Consider the following 16,140-nt stretch of genomic DNA (forward strand, 5'->3'; position numbering starts at 1 on the left):
TACAATACAGCAATATTTCACTTGGTGGTTTAAAAAAAAGGAATGGAGGTTAAAATAGCCAGCCAGGAAATAATATTTCATACTCCAAGAGGAAGGGCATTCCAAGCCTGTGATGCTGGAAAGGCCAAGGGCGTCCTGTCCCAACTCGATCAGGGCTTTGGTAAGCGCAGCATGCATAGGCACGCATTCCGGTCAATTATAAATAAAGCGCAGACACTGCAGGAATAATCCAGATAAATAGGGCTGTCACCTAGGGGTGCACCCCTACTGTCAACATGCTGCCAAGATTCAAAAGTAAGTACAAAACAATAGACCCTCTCCTGCCTAGAGTTCATCTCATACAAATCTAGCCAAAATAGTCACCATCGGGATATGCCATTAAAAAAAAAATAAAATAAAAAATTAAAATGTTATCCAAATGTTATTTAAGGACCACAAACAGCTGTGTATTAGTTAGGATCATAACGAAGCAGGATGGGAGGCCCGGTCAGAGTGTGAAAGTTGTGCTGGTGTCTTGTTTAGGGATATTCAAAGACCCAGCACCTACCTGATGCAATGTGAAAACAAGGTCTTGTCAAATTTGCAACCATTAAAGATTAAATATCAAATGGTCTTAGAAACATTGACTGCAAAGAACAAACCTCTCCTGCCTGGCTTTCTTCATTAACTCGTTACATCTAGATATCCCTGCAGATGATATTTCACATGGCAAATTCTGCCCTGGATATATATATCGCCAAACAATAATCACCGTTGATATTATTTTAATAGTATTTTTTTAATTTTTTTTTTTTTTATTTAGTACCTCTATAAACGCCCTTTACAGTGCTTTAATTATGCTGTTTCTGTGCTGTACCACACTTTGCTCTGTATTTACAGCCCAGAGATGATACTATAATGTGAAATCCATTTGAGTGTTTAACTTCAACTGAACTAACGGTGTGTTGTTAGTATTTTATAAAACATATTCAATATTATAGCACTCTGATTTGAGTTGCCATGAAATAGAAGAACTCTATTGTCAGCTTTGAAATAGTCTCAAAACCCTAGTATTGATAATTATCTTAGCGTTTGGAGACAGACATTCTTTACGTGTTGGCATTAGCAATATTGCGTCTCCAAAAACACTAACAATGACCTGTACAGGGTTAGTGGCTCATCCCCAGACTTTTTGAACAGACATTCACTGTGACGTCGTAGTGTTTCCTTCAAATCCTGCTGTAGATTCAAAACAGGTCTGCCAGATCACAGCGACATCCAGTCAAGTGACAACCGATCACAGCGACAACCAATCAAACGACAACCGATCACAGCAACAACCAATCAAGTTCACATTCCATAGATTCAAATGAAGTCATTGAAATTACAGTACTTTCATTGCTTTATATACAAAGATCATTACAAACAGGTGTCGAGGCATTCTTTTGAGATTTTATTTTAAAAATGTGTATGTACCCGTTTTGCTAAAAAAAAAAAAAAAAAAAAAAAAAAAAAAAAAAACAACACGCAAGATATCTAAATAAATAAATAAAATAACCAATTCAAGGATGGCAAGCTCTTTGGGACAGATAAAAATAATAAAAAAATAATAAAAATAAAAAAAACGCTCAAGTCTTTACATGGAGACTTATGGAAGACGAAAATGGATGATAGCCTCAATGAAGATGCAATGTATCCCCTTATAAATCAAAAAAAAGTTTTAATGAAAAATAAACCTTTTTTTCAGGTGTTTTCAATATTCCATGCATGAAAGAGTTGAGGACAGGATTCCATTTGGACTTTAAAAAAAAAAAAAAATTAGGCTAATTATTATGTAAAAATCTAACAAAAAAAATGAGTTCTTCAAGCTTTGTCGTGGATCAGCAACATATCAATATTTAACCTGATGAAGCAAGCTTGTAACTAGATTTCGTTTATTCCGTCCAAACGACCTGTTCTCTTTATCGCTCCCGCACACCTTGACTTTAGCCTAAACTAAATTCCACTTGACCTTTAACCACACTATCTCCACTGACTAAACTGAACAAACCTTGTTTTTTAACTCTAAATGGACTGTCGAGTTTAACCCTCTGTTAGGTATGTAAGAACACATCCAGTTGGCTGAGTTTAAATTACAAATTAAAAAGTTCAATATGATTGGTTGGGTGTGCCTCTGACAAAGCGGGAGGGGCTGGTTCTCGGGATTCGTCCTGCATTTCCAACAGTCAGCCGCGCCACCGCAGGGATAAGAAAGGAATACTGATGGAAATAAATGTTTTCCACGAACCTATAATCGAAACCCAATTCTACAATAGTGTAGTGGGTGGACCATGACTTTGTGAACGTTGTTATTTCAGGTTATGAGGGAAAACATGCGGTTGGAGAATATCAGAGGCGTTTTTTCCTGTTCAAGTAAGCAGAAGTAACAAAGCTCCAACTGTTCTGGACGCTTGATACTTAAAAAATGAAGGTTTGTTGTGGAACTACATACATTTTGTTCTGTATCGTTTGAAAAAGGAGTTTCGTTTTACACTTTTTATCATGGCATTTGAATTGACTGCAATTTGAATGTAGCTGCTGGATTAATTTTTCTACACAAAAAAAAAAAAACTGCTTGAATAAGATGTCACTTGTGGATACATATTTGTTGGGTATCTTTTCAATTTTTTGTATTTTTATTTATTTTTTTTTAATATGAGAGATGAATCTACACTGGAAATAAATAAATGGACTGAAGAACGACCCAGGGCAGAACGGGAAGTAACAAGCCTTGTGTTTGCGATCAGAGGGATCCCCTCTGCTCAGTCGACAAGAGGACAAATCCTGAGGGGCCGGCCTTTTGCTGTAACTTTAGAAGAAGCAGCAAAAGATAACGCTTTGATGTACATTGGCATTTATCCCTGAACTCTTAGTACATGGTTAATGAACTACAGCAGTGCTGACTTTCTTTAGATCAGGTAAATGAAATGGCTTTTTTGTTTTACTTGCTTGTTTTGATGATAGCCTACTATGACTGCTAATTTGCTTTTGCAAGAATCACCATGCTTGAAAATCAATAGACCTGGAGGATAGTAAAGTTACAGAGTCTAACATGAGTACATGTAGCTGGTTATGTAATCTCTCTGGTGCGAGCCTAAGGTAATTAATTATTAAATACGGAAACGCCTACAAGGAGTGCACCTGATCATATTAAAAAAAGAAGTGAACAAAGAGCAATAGTATTCCTTATGGAAAACACCACGTTTTGGTTTTCAATCTGATATGTATTATTTGTTAGACTGACATAACTAACGTTTTGGGATGGACTTTTCTAGCAATAGCAAAAATCAGTATAATGGTTTTTTTTGTTTTTGTTTTTATCAAAGCACATTCAGAAAATTACTTTTCTGAGGCTAATACATACCCCAAATACGTGTTATTAATAAATTATTATTATATCAAAAATAATTTCCTTTAAGTGGACCTCCTAGTAAGGCTTCTTGTCTTGTTAGTTTAATAACTCGACGCTGAGGACATCAACCGTCTCCGTATATGCGAAGCGAAATAAACAGATTAGTTCGCTATTTGCACGCTCAAATAGACTGCAGATTATTTATATACTTTATGGATATGATATGGCCCCCAGCATTTCTGTAGTGATAAAAATCAGTTGTGACTGTATAGTAATGAACCAAGGCAGACTGGGTGGTGCTCTTTCTCTGTCGAGAGCAGTGTTTCTGTTGTTTCTGATTTAATGACTGGCCACTGTAATTAACAAGGGACAGGCGCAAAACCTAACACCGAGAACCTCATTTTCTTTCCGCCCCCCACCCCCCGTTTTTTTTCTTTTCTTTTCTTTTCTTTAGGTTTTTTTTTTTTTTCCCGACGAAATGAGGGAAGACAACGAGGTGGATTGCCGGGGACCTATGGTTTTATAACGCCTGCACACTCACGCTTCCTTTCGGATTTGTGTTTTTCAATGCGGAGTCTTGGTCTGTGCCTTTTGTAATTTGAAATGAAATAATGGCGACACGATGGACAGGTTCACCCGGGGAAGATGGCGAGAGAAAACATTCATCGGGATCAGCAGCGAGCGAGGTAAGGAAACCACGCATGGGGAAACGTAGCTGTATAATTCATCTGATGGGAAACACCATTTTACCAAATTATGAAGGCTGCTGGAGCGGGATACGCGTTTGCTCTGTGGCATTTGAGTTAAGGCCACACAATCAGGCACTTTGCCCGCCAGGCTCAAACCGAATGCTTATTTTTGGCAACGTAGTTAGAAGTAGTTGAGGTGATGCAAAGTGTTAGTAATGCGAAAAAAACAAACAAAAACGAACTGGTTGTTTTTTGTGTATACAAAATCTTTTAAAACCACGGCGGGTTTTCTGTTGCCGGGAGTTTCACTCTGTGTTCTCTCAGCGATTTAAATAAGTCATGCAGGTAGATTGTAGGGAATGTGTGGCATGTTATCCAGAGTTACAGAAAGCGTGCTTTTGAACGTCACATCGCCTATAGAATATGACTGTTACAGCTGTTCCGGTTTTGTGTAATCTTTGTAGAATAGTTTCAGTGATTCCTTTTTAAAAGTACAGTTTAAAGTGCTTTGTCCTTTGAAAACCTGTTCAGTGTTAAGTTTCGGTATAATGTGTCAGATGTGTTTGGCGGTGCTTGCTTTGTCCTCCAGTTTATTTTAAAAGGTTATATTTCTAAAAAATATATTGTTGGATTTTTAGAAAAGTTGTGGCGCTCTACTGTCGATTTTAGTAGCTTTAGAGTGGCATCGACTGTGAAACAGTCCCTGGCAAGATTATTTTATCTGTTTTTAATTTTTTTAAAATCAATAAAATCGTTTGTGGATATTTTCAGAACCTTATCTTGAATCCGACAGTAAATGCATTATCAAAGGGCAGAGACTGCAAGTTTCAATGCAGTACTTTGTGAAGTAAATGAAACGCGAATGCCAGACATGCTATTTACACTGTAGTTTGCTTCTAAAGATTCAGAGCTGTTCAGCTTTATGTATTGAAAGTGAATCGCATATAGTTTATCAAAGACTATACTTTTTGCAGGTTGAAAATGTGTGTTTATGTACCTTTTGAACTTTGGAATAGTTCTTCAAGGCAGATGAAAAAGACAAATTAAACTCGTCAGTACAAGCTTGCACAGAATGTTGCAATGATGACTTTTTTTTTTTTTTTAAATCTTAATGTTTGGCTCCTCAGAAAAAAGGTTAATAGGTAATTCCTGTAAAGCTTCAGAAGTATTTCTCTTAGATTAAGGATAGTTGTTTGAGAAGGAAATGCTTTGCAGTACTTGGTGTGGCTTATAATACTGTTATGAAAGTTTGATCGGTACCTAGTTTTACTTTGACTTTAATAGGACACACATGAGCTTGTTACCCATACACCCTTGGCTAAACAAGCTCTTAGTAAAACCTAAAATGGGTGAAAATGCTATGCAATAGGGGTCTTATTTCCACCCCTGCCTTGCACAGTATTGCAATACTACTATTCCACTGGCAAAAATGCCTGTAATTGATGGTGGTTTGTTTTGGTTGTTTGTGCAAGGATGTGCTTTCTTGGGAGTAAAGGTAACCCTATTTGTCAAATTCAATAGTAACCTTTGTACTATTGCATAATGTTTGCTGGAGGTTGTTAAAAGCATTTTAAGCATTGTTTGTTCTGCCAGAATCTAACAGACATGTGAGTTTGAGTCCAGGTGTCTCCAGGTGTTGCTGTCAAGTTTAATGACTGTTGCAGGGCTGCAGCACAAAGTTTGTCAGCTTTGACTTTCTCACCTTTAAGGTGGATCAAGATAGCCTGAATCCACACACAATTTATTGTAAATTTTGCTCTGCAGCTACTCGTTTTTATTAAGATCTCTTCCATTTAAACAAGTCAGTCTTCAAATGAAGAAGTAATGATGAAAGCTTATAAAGCAGGTATTGTTTAAAGAAGGAAATGGTTAGTAACTCAGTAATAGTTAAAGTAATCTGTCTTTGAAAGCACTGGTACATTATCCTGCTGCAGTTTAACAAATATGTTACATAGCATGAAATACTCTTGCTGCTGTTAAATGCAGCTTTGATTACAGACTGCATTTAAGAGCAGCATGTACAGATTTCATTACATTTTCAGGCCAAGGGAGTATGTATATATTCTTAATGTCTCTCTGAACAAAATGACTGTCTGAAGTCCTACCAGGCTTGTGCTGTAAGTCGCCTGCAGACTGCCACAAAATAATTTAGTGTCCCGCTGATAGTCACCTAATCTCAGAAAATCAAAGACGACTTGGGGGCAGGGGTGGATCTCTCTTATTGTGTCTTGTAACCAGTCAGATTATTGCTGTACTTGTATGATGAAGTCATTGGTGTAGCAGGCTTTATCCTAGGGAGTGGTGCATTAGTAACACTGAAGTGATTGTTGAGGCTAGTCGCATGTTCTTCAGTTCTGCTGGCATTGTGTAAACATACTGCAAAAAGCAAAATCCTGGGAGCATGATTGCACACTGTTGGCACTTTGACTGTTAACACTGTATTTTAGGGAATGAAGTACTGTATAATACATGGGAAGAAACCTGCCATTGGGCTATCTTGTAAGAACATGGAGTTGAGATGTTTGTAAGTGGTATCACTTAAAACAGGGTGTTTCTTCTTTTCATTGGCAGTACAGCATTCAGGTCTGGTTTGGCTGTTTTTTTTCTGTCTGTTCCAGATTGTTTGGGAGCTTGATGTTTTGACAGATATCTGGCCATTGCACTAACACAATGCAAATTGGTTTCTGGCTTTATTTACTGTGCACCTAAATTTACACACTGCGCCATCAGCGTCTCATTTATTTTGCTCTTATTGTTCATGTTGCGAGATTCCAAGGCCTGTCTTCTTTTCCTGGTTAAGGTCTCATTTCCCGCCAGGGTAATTCATGCACAGCTGCTCCTGGTCATTATACATTCTCAGTGCTGCTGAGATCTCAATGTGAAGCCAGCTGAGGCCCCTGTGACACACTGACTGGGCGAGCAGTGTTCATGGCAAGAAACAGTGCTTCTTTTTAAAGGAAAAGGGATTGGGAAATGTGAGTGCTTGAAAATACTTACAAAACTACATTTCAGGTTGACTGCAGTAGTTGGGAGTCCTCAGTTGAATAGCAGTGGAGAATGGTAAGTGCTGCTCAGTCATACTGTAAGTGTACCACTTACTAAAGATGAACATATACAGTCCTGGAAAGGGGGGGGAAGGTAACCCACAATACTGTTCAGATGATTTCCACTGGGAACACCCCTTTTACACAGTACTGTACTGTAGGTCAGTTTTGAATGGTGTGACGTGCTGCGAAGTACCCAATATAAAGTAAACGTGTAAGCATTTCACCTAAATTGGCTGGGATAGCCATAGCTTTAAATCTTCATACTTGTGTGTTTGTATGTGTGTGTTTATGTACATAAAGAAACTTTATAGCAAATTCCGCAATAGTTTCAACAGTGTTCAGTGTTGTATGATATGTGTGTCAGCACTGTAGCTTGGTGACAGCAGATTTCTTTTGAATAGCGCTAAATCAGAAAGATGTTCAGAGCCCCAGCAGCGCATTAGTGCTGGCTGCTGTGCTATATATAATTTCCAAAGCACTAGCTGCTGAATCATCATTTACAAGTTTGAAGGAACTAGGCATTCCAGCGAGACATTTCAATCGCACTGCAATTCTTGTGTATTTTCTGGGCCAGCAGTTAAAATTCTCTTCTATTCGAATGCTGTTGTAAACTACCTTGTAGTAAAAACATTTTAAAATGTGATGTTTTATAACACACCATGTCAGTTCTACCTTTGACCAAACTTCTGAAAGCTTTAGTCTTTCATTGAGGCAGTGTTGCTGGCACAGTATAATGGCATGTGTGAAGTTGTTTTAAAACGGAAATCTGAATGATTATCGGTGGTCAAAGGACTTGAACAGTTCTGAATATTTCTGCTTCACTTCCTTCATTCGGCAGAATTATGTATGCCAGGAAAATAGAAGCTTGTTATATTGGGTCACTGATATGGGTTACAGAAACTGGCTCCATTGAAACATCCACGCAGAGTTGTCAGCACTGACTGTCTGGGAAGTGGGGTGAGTAAACACTGGATGAAGTAGCTGGGATCTCTGGAATGTTTGTTTTGTCCTCAATTGTAGTTAAAGTGAGGGTGGAGGGGTTGTGATATTGTGAAAACTAAAACATTTAGCCTACTTACTGCTCATCCTGGAGATCTGCCTTCTGTATTTACTTTTTGCTTGTGATGCAATTTCAAGTTTCCCTTCATTTTAGTTCTCCTAATAAAGCATCCCCCTACAGTAACTAAGTTCAGCATGCATCGCAAATCAGATCGTCAAGCTGCGTACAGCATAACTCCAACAATATTGAGAACATCTGTCTCTGTAGTTGGTTGAACTAATCAATGCCCTCTGAATAAGCTGTTTCGTCAATGTACAGTAACATAACATTTACTTCAGTATAAGGATCTGAAAGTAGTAGGAATTTAAGTTTGTGTTTTAAGGTGTTTATAGTATCTTAATGTTTTTAAGGTTAAATCAGTTTAAAAGGACACACTAAGAATAAGATTGATTATTTCGTTTGAAATGTTTTTTCCTATCCTGGTTTCCTATTTGAATCAGTAAATGAAGGTCACTTATTTATAGAAGTGGACTGCTTTGCTGTACATTGTTCACCTTCTCTAATGCACACTGTTCTCCTGTCTTTGTTGAATAATATCTCCAGGAGGATGTTATCTCCCTGTCAGGCGTATATTTGCCTCGATAAGTGGCGCAGAGTGTGATCAGGAAAAGGAAAGGTTCAGGAAGAAAGTGATTAACTGGTGGAAAATATGCAAAGCTTTTCCAGTGCGCCTCATATTGATATTGCACACATTCCCGTCTGTCTGGCAGCCTGACTCTCCGTCCTTCCCATTGTTGAATGGATGGGGGAGTTGTCGCGTGTCATACTGCCAAGAATTAATATGCTGTGATCTAGATGTATATCCCCTGTAGAAATTAAGTTGTCCTGCCAAAATTGAGGAAAACATGTATTATAAAATAGATCAGAAACTTAACCTGATACAATTCTGCGCATTGTGACTGAAGAGGATATACACAGAAGACATCCTGTTTTAGAAGGGTGCAATATGATGTTTAAAAATGCAAGCTATTTCTGTAAATGTGAATGGAGATTTTATTTATATATATATATATACACACACACACACACACACATTTTTATTATGTATTTATTTTTTTATACTGAAAACCCAATGGCTGCCCTATAAGTCTTGCTACATAGACCGTGCAATACAGCGTACTGCCTCTTGTAATCTAACCCTTTCAACTGTGTTTTAATTTATTAGCATGCAGTTAAGCAGGGGATTTGTTTGGTGTTGCTTCATGTTTTAATTGCGTTTTAGTCAAGAATCCAAAATTGAAAGGTTTCAGGGGCACTAGAACAGGCAGCAGCTACACATGCATTACATGTATTTGTCTCTTCTTGGTTTTGCAGAATGCTGGGTTCTTACCAGATGCTTCCCTTTATAGTAAGCTTCCATTCCAGTGTTAATATTGGGTTATGTGGTTTGCTACAGTCTATGCTGGAACTGACATGTTTCCTGTATGGGTAACCACTGGAAATGATGGCTGGTTTCAGGGTGCACCAGTTAGTGTTTTGAGGAAGCCAACATTTTCTTACTTGTTTATTTATTTATCGTATTGCTGATTCATTCACCATGTGAAGAAGTGACTACTGTATCTTTTTCAATAGTCATTTGACACCATGTACATTTCAAGAAATGTGTGTTCACATATGTCCCCACACTAATTTGACACGGTCATTCACGCAAACGTTTTTTTTTTTTTTTTTCAGTCTTCAGATACTGCTACTGTGTGGAAACTGTTTTGGGGGGGAGTAGCAGGAAGAACACTAATGGTAATCCTTTTCCTTGTGCATTCTTTCCATAAATACGCTTTCCAATCGATCTTAAGCATGACAATTAGTATTAAAGCCTGTTGAGCCTTGGCGAACACAGACCTTGGTTTGTAAAATGCATGCTGAAGTCTTGGTGTCCTAGTTTCCATTGATTTCTGCTATGATGTTGTCATGTGAGAAATTACAGCCCCCTGAATACCAGATTCTATAACCTGAATTGATGTTATTCCTGCAGGCTTGCAGGGCAATGCATGCCCAGGCTTCAATGCAATCAAAGCCTACAGGAGTACCAGGACACACAGTACAGCTTCACCACTGTAAATACACTGCGTATGATGTGCGTTTCTACAGGACCCACATGTTGCATGCCAGATCTCTCCTCCATTCTGTCAGTCCCATGCGCTGCATGTGTTACAGTAATACTGTGGGTGTGGCTTCCAATAGGGAAGCTACTTTTATTATTTTAATTGAATCAGTGAAAACCTACAGTAGTATACTTTTGATGAAATATTCTTGTTGGTGAAATATATAATTATACATAGACTAGAGACAAATTCATGTGTCCAAATTTAAGTTTTTGTTAAACCTGATAGTGTGCAGCAAAATTGCTAAAAAGGTACTTGGGACCAGAAGTCACTTACTGTATAGCACAATGAGCTTCGTTACCCTGAAATGGTTCAGAAGTTCAGTGTGTGATTTTTTTTTTTTTTAATTCATTTTTAAATATTTTTTTCCTCTTTGTTCTGTTATTATCCCAGGGCGCGCGCTGCAGTGGTTCCACATTTGATTTCTCTCCTTCAATACAATGGATAGCTACTAGAATGTGTTGCCCAACCTTATTTTTGTAAGTCTGGTTTAGCTGTATTGACTGTGCTGGCAATACAATTTCAACCAGCCAGTATTGGTTTCCTTGTTCTCTATACAGTGCATGAGGTCCATCGGCACCACCCAAGATTCATCTTCTACTCCAAAGTTTCTGCCAACCCCCACGAGCCATTCATTCGTTTCTGATAATTATTTTTTGGCACAAGTGTTTAAACCTGCTGTAATTTACAGTGGATTGTGCTGTTAGTGAGAATTTGTCAATTAAAAACCAAACAGCAGCATCCTTGTCACTAAAAGGAGGTCAGACAAACATCCTGTTAACCCCGTCATTATCATGGTTTTTCATACTCCATCTGTACTTTTTGGTGAATGGTGGGAAACTTCAGTAATTCTGTGCCTTTTGAGAAATGACCATTTGTCTGCTAACCGCCTCCTGGTTTGTGCTGAAAGCGGACACAGCATAAAGGTATTCCTGTTTTACAGATAAGCCTGTTTGTACATTCAGAGCCTCTGTGTTGCCATGCATAGTCCAGAAGAACCTGGTTTAAAATCTTTAATCCAAAGTGCATTCCCAGACCGTTGCTTTGGCAGAGACCTGTCCTCAAAGCACTCAATACAATGCTTTGTAGACAAGTGGGTGGCTTTGGTTTGTCACGTCCACGGGCTGCACAGATCAGTAGACCTATAGGATGTACTGTGAGCACAGTATCTGGGCAGGCACTGTGGAGTATACGATCAGTGCTAATTGGTGTTGTAAAGGTTGCTGATAGCCGTGTGTTTGCTGAGTCTTTCTACTGACAAGGGTGCTGAACCCCTGAGTTATACAGCAGCCAGGCAATAGCCAGATGGTGCTCCCATTGAGTAAGTCATAGAGGATGCAAAGTGTCTTTGGTTAGAACTGGATGAGAGAAGCTCTTGTACTGCATAGCGAGTGCCTGGACTCTACAGTGTGTGCACTATACAGTATCTGATCACAAGAAGCTGTTTTCCCTTCCTCCCTCTCTTGCACATTATAGAACAAACACATTCATTGAAACTATTACTGGAGGTCAAACTTTTTTTTTTTTTTTTTTTTTTTTTTTTTTAAACTATCAGTTTATTTCCTATTTTTATTTCCCTTTTGACAGAGTACTTGGAAATCAGCATTTTGCCAAGAATGTTCTTCCCCGCAAAGGCTACATTCTAATTACGTTCTGTTTTGTGTAGGAACAGCAGTTAATGTAGCAGCATTGAATTATGGGGCTTTCCCCCCCTTGAGTATCATTTGGGCACTGGTTTACAGCAGTAGTGTAGCTCCTGTTGACAGTTGTGTTCCTGTATCGGTTTAACCCACATGTTAAGGTAATTTCCCTGTGAATTGTATTGCCACACTGTCTTTAAACTGTACGGTATGATGGATGTGTAACCAAAAAGCACAAAACAAACAAGTTGCATTTGCAAAATATATGAAATAATTCCAGTAAATGGAAAGCAGTGACATCAAAGTAACAATGAATGATCTAAACATAATGCAAGACAAACAAGAGAAAGCAAAGCATCAAATACTGTATAAAGGGAGAGAGTAGAAGAGAAAGAGACAGAAGGGTTCCATTTGGCCATACAAAATAAAGCAAAATGATTCAGTGGCAGGCACCTGAGCTGGTACAGTAGTACTGTATGTCCTACCGTCCATACAGTAGTTATAGTTGGTAATGCTTTCCTGGCAGAGTCGTCTGCTGCTGCCTGACGCACATGCACTTGGATTTGCTGGGCAGGATTTCAGACGCATCGTGATTTGTTTGCTCAACAGCTCAAAGCTGCTCATTCATTCAGTTTGTTGCAGTACTGTACTTGAGATGGCCCTCTGGATCCTGGATTGTAATTGTCTTTGTGCTCACCCATCGTTGGAGAAATGATTGCCTTTGTGGATTTTTTTCTGATAAATTCATCCATTTGAATGTATTAATTCAGTGTTAATTAGTTTTCTGAGGATGTTTCTCGCAGTGTGGCTGCCTGCTAGAGTGACAGATGGGGAGCGAGGAAGGTCTCGCGTCTGATTTTCATCAGTGCACAGTTCTTAGCAGTGTTGTGTACCATAGGGATCAGGGACTGCCGGGGATAGTGGAGCTGTCGCAGACTCGCACACTGCGCTATAGCCAGGCATGATCAACCACATGATCAGCCATATCTGCAACCTGTACTGCGCCTGGGACACTCAGGTTTGTCCAAGCTTTTCACTTTCTTTTTTTCTGCAGCTTTGCACTTTAAAAGAAGTGGAGTTATTAAAGTGATGGAAGGATGTCATGCTGGGCACTGCATGCTGTATGTATTTAATCTGTATAACCAGTCCACACAGTCCCCAGGGAAAAAAAAAAAAAAAAAATGTTGGATACCTGCAGTACAGTATCGCACCTTCAGCTGAAATGGCTCTGGACAGTGCAGTATTTAAAAAAATAAATAAATAATGGCCTTTGTAGTAAGTTTGGAAACACATTTTAGGCTAAACAGTACAGTGGATTCTTACAAAATAACCCATACTGTGAGTGTTTGTATGTATTTATTTTCTTGCGCTTAAGGTTTTGTGTAGACTGCAGACATTTTAGAATGTATACTGTTCCCATTACTGTACCTGCTTTTATGTAGGCTATTCCTGCTGGGTTTGCATGCTGTTACACTGTCAACCATGCATGCAGCTTCACCTCTAGGTAAAATTGAACTTGGTTGCTGTAATCTGGTGAAGGAATGACTTCTTAACTGTTAGATTAAAGGGTCACCTCTAGGTTGGAAAAGACGGCTCAATTGTGTGCGTGCCAATTCCAAACGCCACCCTCCCCCTTTCTGCAAGAAAACCCTCCATCTCCAAGCTGCTTAAAGTGATCCAGCCTACTGCTAAAGGGCTTTTACAGAAGTCAAGTAGGCGACTGACCTACACATACTGTGAGTTTTTTCAGCTGGGATTTCAATGAGCAACACAGTTCAGATATTAAAATCTGAGAATGTCATCTGTGTTCCAGGGTGGTTTGTATTAAATCCAATCGCAGACCATCAATTATTCATAGTTGCAAACGGCTAGAAGCTGCATAGCTGGGGGACTTCATTTGAATGTGTCCACCTGCTCTCTGTCAGGGCACCCAGAATTTGCCTTTGTTAGCCCCTGTGGGCAAGTGCCTTGAGAGTGCAACATTTGCTGGGGATTAAGTACACGCTGTGGCTGTGCAGTTCCAAGGGAAAGATGCAGATTTTTCAATCTGTGTTTAAATTGCCCTAGTCACTGGATAAGTTTACTCGTTTTCACCTCCCCTATAAGTTTCATTGCACGAGGTTGTAAAAACAGGGTCTTGGTGGGGATTAAGTAGACGATGGACAGGGAATTTTTACAGAATTCATCAGAGTACTTTCACGTCAGTACACACTTGTCTGATGCAGAAAGTGTTTATGAGAAGACAACTCTCACGGTAAATCTTCTCTTTGCACACAAATAAAATCATGGCATTTGTCTTGTCTTGGTCTAAGTAAATGTGTGATTTTAAAAAAAAAAAAAAAAAAAAAAAAGGTATACAAATGTACACGTAGTTTGTTGAGCAGAAGTGTTTATGAAAGTCATACTTGGTGTGTGGATTGACAATAAAGGCAGTCCTTTTTATTTGAAAGCCTTAAATAGGGGTTTGTATTGGACAGCAGTAAACATGCTGATTCACTTGTGCTGTAATGTGACCTATCTGCATCCTGCAGCAGGCACAAATCAAAAATTATAACGCAGCGTTTCAGATCCTCAGCTGCTATCTTTAAAAGTAGAGGAACATGATTGTAATTTCTGTAGGACAGAATAATTTACATCTCCTGGTCTTGCATCTTAAGGTACTCAAAGAATTGAGTGGTTTGTTCAAATGGTTTCTATTAAAATATGTTTGAAAGTGACTCCAGTATCACACACCTAGTGATGAAATGATTTCTCGATAGTACGATATATCAGGATTACGAATTGTTGGAAAACATGGATCGAGAATTGATTGGCAGTTTGCTACGCATGTGGACTGGCAGAGCTATACTGGTGTTCTTTTCTGAAAAGAGACTAATATTGCAGATAGCAGACTGTTTGGTTCAAATTGCATGTACTGCTAACAATTGATAGAGACCTTGTGTCTACAAGCTCTTGCCCAACATTAACAGCAAGCTAACAAGATAACAATGCTGTGGACAAGAAGGGGCCAGGCTGTAAGACTTTTGGAATGCAAAGCATAAAGGAGCTAAAAGGCTCCCAGGGACTGCCGTTGGACCCTAAGGTTCTCGGGGGGGGGGGGGGGGGGAATAAGCGATAACGCCACTGGACTCAAAGGGTCTCGAGCAAAACAGAGAGAGATGAACAAGGAAGATGACAAACTAGATGTATGGACCTTTTGGGGTGCCAGGGGTTTGAAGAATGCACTCAGTTCAGAGGTTGTCACACTAGACTACAGACACACACACACACACACACACACACACAACACACAAACACTAAATTAAATATATGGCAACAGTATAATGTGTTGTACCTTTCCTATTGGTTAAGTGTCAGAGAAAGAGGAGGTGGACCATCTATACAGAAGGGTATTTAATGTCATGCAAACATTGTAAGAACGAGTATTCTGTTTGTCCTGTACCTGGGACCAGTCTCCCTGCATATTTCAATAAACCTAACAACTGATTGAAGAAAAGGACTCGGTGCATTTTCTTGAATCTACTTACGCCATCCTTTTTTTTTTTTTTAAAGTTACATCACGAATATTCGTGATAATCGTATCGTTAACTTTTTGAAATTATTCGATAATTGTAGAAAAAGTGGCACACATGCAACAGATACAGGGCTGAAACGACCACAGCTGTATGTTTTTTAAATAATAAACCAACTAAATACAAAAATGAACAAACGAGTACCTTTGTAATACTGTATGTAGCATTTCAAGAAGTAATGACATCCAACATTAATACCGTATTGAAGCATTTCTTTACCTTGTTTTTAATTAGAATTTCATGTGGTCCAGACTTAAGCTGAGGGAATGAAGCCACTTTGTGGCTTGGAACTAGGGGTGTTGCGATATGATGATAAAAAGATAATCGTGATAAAAATTCTGACAATTGTATCATCAATATTTTTCAATATCGTGGTAATTTATAGTTATGATTTGTAATGCTAAATTAATACAAATAAGTTCAAATTGCAGTGATGGAATTTTTAAAGTGATCTGGCAGTACCATGTTGTATACTTCGTCCTGCATATACTCTTTTCTGGTGTAGAAACTTTGATCTACTTTTCTAATGCTTTGATTAGTTGTGCTACTTGGCCCAGCACTGTGTACTGCACTACAAGATGACAGTGGAGACAAACCTGCTGTACCCTCCCAAAAAATTATTGAAATCAATAATATGGGATTATTTTGGTTTTAAAAAAA

General features: G+C 38.7%; 1 protein-coding gene across 2 annotated transcripts in view; it reads left to right on the forward strand.

Moving 5' to 3' along the window:
* The first annotated feature begins 2,195 nt into the window (after nucleotides 1–2,195).
* LOC121314131 (rho GTPase-activating protein 21-like) overlaps nucleotides 2,196–16,140 on the forward strand; it is an 80,990-nt gene continuing 67,045 nt past the window's right edge. Inside the window, exons 1-2 of one of the 2 annotated variants that reach the window (XM_041247074.1) lie at nucleotides 2,196–2,936; nucleotides 3,825–4,056. In XM_041247074.1, the coding sequence (XP_041103008.1) occupies nucleotides 3,982–4,056 (75 nt within the window). In that variant the 5' untranslated portion in view covers nucleotides 2,196–2,936; nucleotides 3,825–3,981. Of the gene's footprint in view, nucleotides 2,937–3,824; nucleotides 4,057–12,491; nucleotides 12,927–16,140 lie in introns of those variants that run through there. The other variant, XM_041247075.1, reaches the window with a different exon arrangement.

Source organism: Polyodon spathula, chromosome 4 (genome assembly GCF_017654505.1).
Source record: "Polyodon spathula isolate WHYD16114869_AA chromosome 4, ASM1765450v1, whole genome shotgun sequence".
Taxonomy (NCBI): Eukaryota; Metazoa; Chordata; class Actinopteri; order Acipenseriformes; family Polyodontidae; genus Polyodon; species Polyodon spathula.